Raw genomic sequence first — 12,114 nt, 5'->3', positions numbered from 1 at the left:
CATAATTAGCTATTTCAGTGACTTTAAGTGAGTTTTAATTAGTGAAAGCTCCTTAATGAAAGAGTCCTTATTAGTATTGTTATTATTAGTAGTAGTATTATTATCATTATTATTATTTATTATTATTATCATTAATGTATGATAGTTTGTAGGGCTGTAGTTTGTAGTGTTGTATTGGATTTTAATGTGATTCCATGGATAGAATTGTTTGGAAATATCCACAGAGCTGATATGGATATACACTAAATAAAGATGCTTATATAGAGACTTTGAGCAGCAGCCACTTGGTACTCCTACTAGTGCTGAACTGAATGACACTTATTCTTGGTGCCAAGTTAAAAAGACTTAACCCTGATGCTAAATAGCTACAGCAAACACCGAGAGGACATAGCCAAAGTCATTTCAATTCTGTGCTAATCCTATCAAGTGAAATAAGAATTCTGATAAATTTGGACTCGTCTATCTTTCATCAATTCCATTTTGCTGAACACAACAAAGGCAAAAATGTGACTGGCAGCACTTGCTGTCAATGATCGGATTATATATCATATATATATATATTATATATATACATATATTTATTATTCTATCAATAAACTGCCCACCGTTAGTGGTCAACCTAAAACACAACTCATTCAATTCATTTTCCTCCTCTTGTGTTTTCTCTGCAAGCTTTACTCAGAAAAGTGTGGTAAGTTCAACAGGATCACTGGACTTGTGTTACAGCCCTGAGCAGAGGGTAAGTGCTACTGTCTGAATTGAGTACTGTCCACATCGTGGTCAACACTGTCACCTAGTGGACAAATGAGTTTAAACAGAGAACAGGGCCAAACCAAGTGCAGGTGAGACACTTCAAAACATTCATTCTATGTACTCCACATTAGCATATTTGATTGTTAGTTTCTGTTGTGTTTTATATGTTTCACTGTACTCGATCAAGATAACTCCATTTATCCACTACATTTAAAATACATCTATTTGTTGTAGTTCCATTTTATTTGTTATTGTCTTTCACCTATTGCACTGGGTCTTTTTATATCAGTTTTCATCACATTGATTTTATTATTGATTTTTTAGCATTTTAATTTCTCTGGTGCATTAGTCTCAAATTGCCTTACTGTTTACATTTCTTATTATCAGATAGTTGGACATCTATGAAGCACTTTGACTTGCACAAGCCTGTATGAAACATGCTATAACGAATGTAATATATCTCAAGGAATGCCTTTGACTACTAAATATATTACTAAATACTTTAGCATTCAATTATTTACTAAAATACAATGGATGTATATTCATCTGATTTCTTTATTAAAAAGACAGTATAGTGAATTCTCTTCTACGTAGCTGCTCGGACCGATAACTTCACTGCACAGAAATACAACAGCTACATTTCATCATTTCTTCAATGTTTTTAGGCACTTGGTTGGGCAGTGGACATGTCCTTACAGGTCCAGGGTCAGCAAATGATTTGACTAGAGTTTGACTTTTGAACCCAGTAAATAAGTCACACAATCAATTGTTAGGACGGCAATTGTCCATCAATTGTAAATCATGATGATCCTTGATGTAGGAAATACAAAAGTTCTGTTCAACTGTTAGTAAAGTTAGTGAGAAGAATATGCTCCACCAGTTCATAAACAGGCCTATTTTAGCAAATGTTATTGATGGAAACACAATGTAAACAAATTCAATTGTATAGTTGTTGCTGCTGTTGCTCTCTCTCTCTCTCTCTCAGCTCTGATTGTTTTTTGTCGTTTGAGCCCGGTGGAATTAAAGGAGCCTGATTTTTTTTCACATTATGTGCTCATGTACTACTCAGGAAAGTAAATCAATCAAATCAATTCAATTCAATTTTATTTATATAGTGCCAAATCTTGACATAAGTTATCTCAGGACACCCCATGCAGGACTAGACCATATTACTTATAAAATTACTTACAGACCCAACAATTCCCACAACGAGCAAGCAGTTGGCATCAGTAGCAAGGAAAAACTGGCATATTAATTTATATATTGAGTCATTTATTTATTTTATTTTATTTTATTCTATTTTGGCAGTTGGGGTCTTACAATAAACTTACTGTACTGTAGCAGACTGTATTTCATTTAAACATGAAAACTAATTCTTAAAACATTAACTTTGACTATAATTAGTCTAAATGTTAAAAAAGAAATGCTTTGCTTGTCTTTGGTGTTGTCTGTCAGTCTTCAGTACTATACAACCTATAGCTGTAGCAGAATATTGCTCTATAGTGACTCAGCTGAAGAGATTTTAATCTGAATGAAGTGTGAGTGAAGCACACATATCCACCTGAGTGGATCATTGTAAAGAAAACCTACAGCACAAAAGGTCCAGGTAGGAAATGTATGAGGTTGTAGTTTTGCAGGGGCACTGAGGTGTATTGACTTACAGATACGCTCCAGATCTGCATCCCATCAGTGTAGCCAATCATGAGGCAGAGAGGAGGTTCAGTCGTACCGCTGTGCATCTCCATGAACTCTGGGTTGCGGGCAGTGTCTGTGCGAACACAAAGCGAGACATTGAGTCAAGTTTAATAGGAGGATGTGTTAAATCATCCAACGCTATGACAAACAAACCACAAATTAATCACATCTGGTGCTTTGTCATGTTAAATGTTTTATATAAGCTTTGTTCATTATCACATCACTTTAGTTGATTTATTCTGCTCTGTTTGATCCATTTGCCTTACAAACATCTTCTTTATATTCCTTCTCATCTCATTGCAGTTATTTTTGTTGGTTTGTTTGTCGGGTGTTCTGCATTTCCTTTTTAGCTTGAGAGGTTTGTGTCACAGCTCCAGATCATAATCTTATTCCACATTCACCACCACATTCATTTGTTCTGTGTATTGCTTCCTTATACATAAACATTAAAAGGGGGGGTTTCGAGGGTACAGCTTAAAGTCAAATGGGGGTTAACTGTTAACAGCCGTAAACTGTCATCTGCAGTTGCCTCTATGCTACCAATGAAGCACAAGCCTGTTTCTCTATACTGTAAGTGCAACTTATCAAAAAGGTGCAGTTCAACGCACCTACAATGCTGTCTTAGTGTTACTACACGATGACAACAATTGGTTTGACATGAATTCAGTAAGAGATTCTAAACATTTGAAATAAAGTGTTTAAGTGTTGTTCTTAATAAATGATACACTAATGGTGCAACACTGCATTGTACCTCTTTATATTGGCATTTCTTTTCTACGGGGTAGCTGACAAAATAGTTCAAAGGGGGTGGCTTGGAACCACTGGCTTAAAGGACCAGTGTGTTAGGATTGTTTTTTCAACAGTTTCAGACGGAAACCAGTCAGTGTTAACTAATGAGTCCATTGTAATTAGAACTCTCTCTTTTTCAATACTCAAATAAACCAAACTAACATTGTCTGACAGTTTAAGACTCACCGTTGATGTCAGCTTTCTCAAATCGAACCCAAATGATTTTCTCTTTTTCATCTGTGGGAGGAGCCCCGGTGTACGCCTGCAGTTTGAAAGACAAAAAAGTGAGTGGGAAAAATATAGACAAAAACACCAGCCAGAATACCTAACACAAGTGTATGTACCAGAATCTATTAACCTTGTGTAGTGTTTTTGTAGCAGAAATAAAACTCTTGCACATAGCCAAAGTGTTTTTGGATGAAGGATCAGGTATGCAGGAGTTCCCATAACAATTTATTGCTGTGTCCCAATTCCATACTACATACTAACTGCATAAAGTATGTCCTATGTATTCATTCATATAGGAGAGCTAGTTAGACAGTTAGTATACAAGAAATCTCTGCCATTTCCGTATTTCCGTATTTCTGTATTTCTGTATTAGGGACAACAGCACACTACATAAAAGTGCTTTTCGGTAATCATTCCGAGTTTGTTGAGTGCACTCTTTATCATTTTTCACTTTTCTTTAGTCGGGCTCGGGGTTGGTCGGGCGATTAATCGGGCTGATTTTCTGGCATTTTAAGATAATTGGCATCGTCTACAGACACATCTTCAGGCAGCGCTTGTCTGTGTGGCTGCTGTTGAATGATGTTAGTGCTCCCCTTTGTGAGTTTTCAGAAGGTGGTGAAAATAGACAAAAACCTTTTAAAGGCCCCTGCTGTAAACGTTGAATTTAGCCTCAGTCAACATCGACTTGACGTCACGTTAAATACCATTCATGTTCTGAAATCTACAGCATAACCCACTGTATTTTTCTCTTTCATTAATTAATTAAACAACAAATGTTCAACAACATGTTCCTGGCTAAGATAACCATGTATATTAGAATGCAATGAGCATGGAATAATGGAATTATACATTACTTCTTTTTAGTTTAGATACCGGCATTATATAGCTGCCATCGGCCAGCCTGCTCTATAACTATGGGCCAATGAAAAACCCTTATCAGTCAACTGCTTATTTTCTAGTATGAACACAACAACACACTCACAATGTGCTGTACTGACTAAAATCAGTAGAGTAGTGGCTGAGAGTAGAGTATGTGTGGCTATATGACAGAGGAAAGTTACCTGGGGGACCACATCCTGCAGAAAGGTCACCACACTCTCCATGTAGGACTGCTCCCTGTGACAGCAAAAAGCTCGTGTCATCTCTAATGATAATGCATTATAGGACAATGCTCAAAAGGCCATCACTGTGTCATTTTTTCCACTGTTTTAGTTGGCTATGATATCACAGACATATACTATAGACCTTTAGTAAACAGATACATACGTACAGTATTATAATTTAGGGATTTCTGATAAAATAACATATCTGCCCTTACGTAGCAGCTTGTGCTCGCACCAGAACCCCTCCAGCACAGCGACTCGGTCTGCGTGGAGAGTCCGATGCCATTTTGTCTTTTCTTTATTTTATCCTGAAAAGGTAGAAAAAGACATTTTAACACGACAGAAGCATACAAAAAAGCTCTAAATTGAATTGCATTCATACTAACTTGTACTTGCACAGAAGAACAACTTGCACTGCAGCACACAAGCTTTGGTATGAAATCCAATCTTCTCTGAGCAGTTACCATGTGGATGACTTTTTTTTTTTTTTTTACATTTATGATTCAGCCACACTATGGATGTGCCATGTTAACCATGTTTTACGTTTTTTGTTTTGTTTAAAAAATGCTAAAACTAATGTGAAAAATACCCATCAAAATTTCAGAGCCCAAAGTGACAGTTAGATTTCCTGTTTTAAATTAATAAAACCAAAAGATTTTACATTTGCAGGATCGATGTCGGGCATTTTTGCTTGATAAATGACATAAAACAATTGATAAATTATCAAAACTACTCCATTAATTCAATAATTGTTTTAGTACATTACTGGATTTATGGTAAATGGACTGCACTTATGTAGCGCCTTTCTACCTTAAGAGACAAATTGGCCTCTCAATCTCTCACACACACACACACACACACACACTAATTGATTAATTGACTAATCGCTCAAGAAAAAAAAACTGTCAACAAAAACTGAATATCAGAATTCATGAATATAGGATTTACAGTTGTATAAGAGAGTTTTTGTTTTAGATAGGTGTACCAAGTTACCTGTCACCTGTCAGTACTACACTATATTACTCAACTGTTCATGAAAACAGTCAGCAACCACAACAAGTCACACCAAACTAGACTCATAATGTTATTCTTACTCATTTGCAGTAGGAGTACTTAGGTGGAATATTTCAACATACAAACAGATTCTCACAACTGAATCACTACTACTCTTCATGGTGCATTTAGGTAAAGGGAGATTGTGGGAAACAGCAGTTCTACTGATGCAGCACCAAACATTTGTGAAGAGGAAGCTAAGGCTGAGGGACAAACCATCAATTTACTTTTCAATCTACTTCCCTGCCATTGTGAGCTTAGAGTAGCAAAAAAGACTACAACTGAGGAGAGAAAGGGAATGAAATGAGCTCCTAACAGTGAGATCACCCAGGAGAGCTCAAAGTAAAATGGTTGCTCCTTAGCCTTAAAAGGAGATAACTGAGGTGTTGTAACATTTGATTCTCCCAGTCAATACTCTGTGTCAGTAAAGCCAGGCCCAACGGTCAGGAGGAGACCTTTCATCTGATCCTGAGCATGCGGATGGATTTCATGCACAGTGCTGTTTTAATTCACAGCTGGCCTGAGAGCACCTCAGGGTCCCCCTGGAGGAGCTGGAGGATGCGACTGCCATTATGTACTCCACACGGATGTCGATGATGGATGGATGCAGACTACGGGAATGTCAACCAAATCAAAACTTTACAAGCCCAGTGCGTAGAATTTTGTGGCATCTAGAGGTGGCGTTGCAACTTTCTGAATACAGCTGGCCTACCAAGCATGCAGGAGAAACTACAGTGGCCACAAAACTCGGACAGAAAACATGAAAATTCCCTTCTCTAGGAGGTCCAGTGTTTGGTTTGTTCTTTCTGCGGGCTACTGTAGAAATCATGGGTGGTCAACATGCCCTCGTAGAAGAGGACCTGTTCCCTCTGTAGATAAAAACGGCTAATTTTAAGGTAATGAAAACACAACGATTCTTATGTTCATACCAATGAATATTATATTTTTGACAATAAATCCTCATACATGTTGGATACATTAAAGCTGCAGTAGGTATCTTCTATAAAATAACTTCATAGTCATATGAAGTTATTTTGTCCTATTTGCTTGCTTGCAGTAGTAGGCTACATGAGACAGATACATATAAACTGTGTGATTTGGATGCATTTTTAGCTGATCATTTCCTGTGTAGGAAACATTTAATGGAATTCTCTGTCTGTATGATGGATTTTTTAAATATTTTTTAACAATCATACACATATACATAAGAGTGGACCTGCTAAAATCAACCTGCTAACTAATGAAAGAATGTGTTCATGCACTTAAGCCAATTACCATGTGTTTCAGTGTTTTGCAACGTATAGGTAGTCCACTGTATGTACACGGACACTGAGGACGTTACTTTTACACTTGCCAAACGTTATGCAACGATGTCCACAACACAAGAGACAAGCTACATGCAGTTAACAGTGTTTCTATGGGCTGAGAGATGAGCTTCTCTTGGCTACCTTACCCTCGCTTACATAGGCTAAACATTTATTCAGCTAGCTTGCACAACTAGCAAACAGCGGACCAACATGGTAAACAACTGTGACAACTGCCAAGTGACCACAATACAGCTATTGGCTAACGCTTAAGTTATATTGCTAGATAAGGACCCCACAGCTAACTTAGCTAGCTACCATTAGCTGATAAAACTCCCCTGCAGTGATAAAACGACTACACTGAATCCTTGAAGCGGGACATGCATTTGTCATAGACATTGTTTTGAAGCAGACATAGTTACGAACCGGTGCGGAGAACGTTGACTGTGGCTTTGCTTTATAGACTTGTGTGTGGTGGTCTGAGGAGAGCTTCACAAAAAACGTCAAAACACAAACAGACTAGATTTGCGGAACTGTGTTGTGTAACTGGGAGCCAATCAGAGCACAGAAACGTTTTCGTTAACCCAATCAGCCAACAGTGAGGGCGGGACTAAAGTCATGTACTAGCAGCAATTTGACAAAATAAAAGGTCCTGTGTTCAAACCGTTATTATCGCAGAGACAGGATTGTAATAAATAATAGAGGGGTGATAATATATTACCTTGGTGGTAATATATTATTGGTCTCGCTAGTTTGTATTCATGTGGCATAATTCTCAGTCTTGTGTTACTACAAAAGAACACTTTGAAATGAGTAATAAACATTATTTAGCAGCACATTTTAACAAAAGCATTTAGTTTCCGGTTGGTGTGTTTGCCCTAAAAGACTTGACAATATGGAGCACCTTCTTCTCATTCATGTTCAGTCACATCAATGTTTTGGCTGAATCTGCGCAAACTACTTGACTTTTATACAAATAATATTTGTATCAATATCATTTGACTATAAACTTTTACTTATCTGGACACTCTCTCAAAGGAAATATTTAATATTAATCACATATTTCATATATTTGTCACACTGTGGGAATATATTTATTTACTTTATTATGAAGAAACAAACCTTCACTGTTGTGATGACATCTCCGCTTAGGTTTAAGCTGGGCGGAGCCATGCTGGAGTAACATGAGGTCAGGAGCCAATCAGAACTGATGAAGGTGTAACTTCTCCCACCCAAACAGGTGCAAGGTGCAATAGTCTTTACACACAGGCACACACGGTCCCTACATGATTATAATTAGGTAGAACAATCGAAAACACCTGTGTGGGTGGCCTGTGGGCGTTTGATTCATGGCTCTAGGGATACTTTCTGAATATTATTTCATACACAGCCAGTACAAAAGTTTTTATGCCATGTCTCAATCTCTGTTTGCAGTATGGGTCTTACAAATTGTTACAATTATATATCATATCCACATCCACTTCGTAAATTGTTTCACTCTGCTGGGAGCACAAGTGGCTTCGTATCGAGACTCTACTGGTTCTTATTACAGCACTCTTGCAGACCTCTGGCGCTTGACACGGTGTGGAGGAGAGATGTTCCAGATCTGGAACCTACATTTNNTGGATCAGTGTGGGCTTAGCATCCAGAAACCCTGATCATCAGCAAATACATTATAATTATATACATAGGGTATATTTAACTCCTGGGAAGCTTCATTTGATGAAGGTTATTAATGATCCTATGTGCACTTTCTGTTCTTCCAAAGTGATTGGCAGTTATTTTCATTGTTTTGGGAGTGTACCCCAATGGCCGAATTTTGGAAGATGGTTGCCTTTAACCTCTTTAAATTGTTTAAGATTAGATTGCCCTGTTGGCCTGCTACACCCATTTTGAATGATTTGTCAAGGCTGGGTTTGACACTGGACAAGAGAAGAGCATTGTTGGCTGGACTTAGGGCTGCAAAAAAACTAGTGCAGTGCCCATAGGAAGTATGTATTGCTATAGAAAAGTTAAAGCCCCTTTTCATGATGGCCAATATGTTGTGTTTGGAAGTGGGACGTTCAGGGACATTTAGGACATATTTATTTAGTCCTGTAAGTATAGGCCGCAATAAACTATCAGAGAGAAAGAGAGAGATTGCGGGGGGGAATCCAGCGCCAATTTCTCCGGCACCCCTTCCCTTCCTGTGGAAAGACCTCAGATGCGGGCGAGGGGTCGGAAATGTCGCCTCCGGCCCTGATCCCCTGCCTCTGGAGGTAGGATGGCAGGGGCGATTATTTTTACGCTACCAGTGTGAAGCGATAAGCGATGGGGCGGAGCGAGGCGTGTCGGTCAAGCACAGTCTGATACACTGCACAGGTCTCTCACTCAACTAATAAAGAGACAATGTCACAAAGGCAACGTTCACAGGACCAAACAACAGCTCAACGTAGTACTGTACTGTCTTTGGAATATATGACGAAAAAACACTACAAGCTCGTACCAGTGGGACAGCGTCTCGTTCTGCTCGTTCTCGCCTGTCTACCGACTCTTCCGTTACATTTCTGCCGACACAAACAGCGCTTCACCGCGGAAACACCCCGTGGAGGTTAAAAATTCTCTGTCTTGCGAATTGAGGGACAGCAGTATGCTGGCTGATTATTATGTATCAATCTTTAGTGAAAACTTTAATCGTATTTCACGGCATGTTTGGTGGTCAGGATCTCAAATCATATACATTACATCATCATGATTATAAACGTGTGCCCGCAGCGTTTAGATTGACCCAGGGGAGACAACTGGGAAACACCTTTCAACTCCGGCTCTGCATGATTGGCCTGTGCGCACGTGGCATATGGTGGCTATGGTTGCAATGCTAGCGGACATTCGGAAATCGATTTATGAAATAATTTTATTAATGGTATGTTTGTAGTCGCAAAACAAGCCCGACCGTTGCACCACCCTTAAACCACACAGCAGCCAAATGTTGAAAACTCTCCAGGTCAGTCCCCGAAGCTGATCTGGCAGAGATATTTTTTTTTGAGCCACACACACCACCCGAGCCAGAGATTTCTTGCTTTTACTAGAGTACGATAGGATATGATAGATACGATAATAGATAGGATAGATAGATAGATAGATTAACCACTCCCTATCTTATATTTAATTTAAACTTCTTTTGTTTGTTGCATGCCTTGCTTAATTTTCGTGTGTCTTTTGTATTATTATTGATAGAAATGCAATTTTTTCTCAGAAATTCTTGAAAAAACTTGTTTTTATGGTGTTATCGTTAATAAATGTAGGTGGTGCTTAGGTTAAGTTACACTTTTATTATTATTGTATGTATTTTATGAATATTTCATATTATATTCAAAACTGTACAATGAACCCAAATAGTGAACTCAGTAACCACAAGAAGCTTTGCATAATACATGTGATTTAATAAGTTTTGAGCTGATTATTTCCTGTTTAGGACACTTTTAATGGAATTATGGTCTTTATTATGTATTTTTAAAACAATTTTAACATTGTAACAATCATGCATACTTAATAGGCTTCTTTCCTGCCATATTCAGTGTTTTCTTGTCCCTGATTCTTGGCCGTTGTTCTATTAGACAATTTACTTAACAATTGATTTTACTTTACATTTACTTTTCTTCATAGAAGTAAACCAAATGCTGAGATATAGGCCTACTGTGAATAAATTAATTTAGTTTTCTTGCCTGCCAAATCAAGAAGGCCTCGCGACCCCCCATAAGGCTTTGGCCCCCCCTGGTTGGGAACAACTGGCCTTTTTTTTTTTTTTTACACAGAAATAAACAGAAATCCCTTTCTTTTTCTGAACCCCAAAACATAAATTTGTATGTTATATACATATATATCCTTAGTTCATCATCCAATATGCAAAATTATATTTTTATTTTTATGACTTATTATGCATTTTGTACTTGAAACAATTTGTGTGTATATATTTAAGGGAACTACAACCTGAATTTCATTATTTAATCATGTGTAAATGACCATGAAGTAACTTTGATTATTGAATATGCTTCATAGAATGGATTGTAACTGTGAGTGAAATAAAACTTAAATGTTCTCATAAGTAAATCTTCATGATCATAATAAGCTCCTCTCTCTAAAAACAATTGGCAAAAGCAAAAACCTTTGAGATCAAGAAAAGGGATTAAATATGATACACATAATAATGTAATTGTACATTCATTTTGGTTATTAAATACATGTTTGTTGTGTCCATTGCTGGTTTGAGACTATTTTATAATATGCAGACTCTATTGTCAGGCAAGTAGCTACTAGTACATGCATGTGCTGATGTTCATAATTTTTAACACGCTATTGTGTCTATCCTTAATATTGGTACTAATAAATTATGTTTGATAAGCTAAACTGTGTGCACTTTCTTGCTGTCCATACATCACAATGAATAAACTAAAATGAATGAGCCAATTATATAATTAAGATAATTAAATATATAGTAGAATAACATATAAAACAAATAATATATGGTATTTATATCCATATATACAGTAAGTATAGACCCAGTAAATAATTCTGCAGTGCATTTTTGGAATTTACGTCAGTTGGAATTTAAATAGCAGCAGGATACAAGATAACAAGATAGTGATGATATTACATAGTATATAAGTATATTTACCACAATTCTCCTCTTCCTAAAAAACAATTGAATGGTTCATAAGTTCAGATGAGAACACGAAGTGTATCAATGGCTGCCTCCAGGCCAAAGCGACCCAAATCCGATTTTTTTGATCAAATATGAATCAGATCAGTTTTTTTTGTCATGACAGTGTGAACAGATCAGGACAGGCTATGAGGTCAAAATCAAATTTTTTTGCAGTGCAGCCTCAGTCATATCAGAATTAATGTGACATTTATGTTACTCTATAGTATTTACAATTTGTGCATGTCCAACTTTTTTCGCTCTTTCTAAAAAACAAATAAGGAGAAAGGAGAGAAGGAGATTCACTTAAGAAAACAAAGTGAACTAAAGTTTTCACCACCAGAAAGTATGTTTACCTTTAAATTGAGAACTCTGAAACATACTTATGCCTCCAACCCTCTCCTCGTCTCTCTCTAAACTGTAAACAGTTATTATAGTGGTTAAAAACTTATCAGGTAAACAAAATAATCATGTATCATTAAATTAATTTGAATCACGAAATTAAGTGTTC

General features: G+C 37.2%; 1 protein-coding gene across 1 annotated transcript in view; it reads right to left on the bottom strand.

Moving 5' to 3' along the window:
* Positions 1–7,460, bottom strand: part of bcas3 (BCAS3 microtubule associated cell migration factor) — a gene marked incomplete in the record, with an annotated part of 342,828 nt that extends 335,368 nt beyond the window's left edge. Inside the window, 5 exon segments of the mRNA XM_035679381.1 lie at positions 2,415–2,521; positions 3,424–3,499; positions 4,527–4,581; positions 4,784–4,876; positions 7,352–7,460. Of these exon segments, the coding sequence (XP_035535274.1) occupies positions 2,415–2,521; positions 3,424–3,499; positions 4,527–4,581; positions 4,784–4,854 (309 nt within the window).
* Positions 7,461–12,114: the final 4,654 nt, after the last annotated feature.

This window comes from Morone saxatilis, unplaced genomic scaffold, assembly GCF_004916995.1.
Source record: "Morone saxatilis isolate NCDOM2014 unplaced genomic scaffold, NCSU_SB_2.0 Contig8, whole genome shotgun sequence".
Classification (NCBI taxonomy): Eukaryota; Metazoa; Chordata; class Actinopteri; family Moronidae; genus Morone; species Morone saxatilis.
This window is presented reverse-complemented; position numbering and strand designations above follow the sequence as displayed.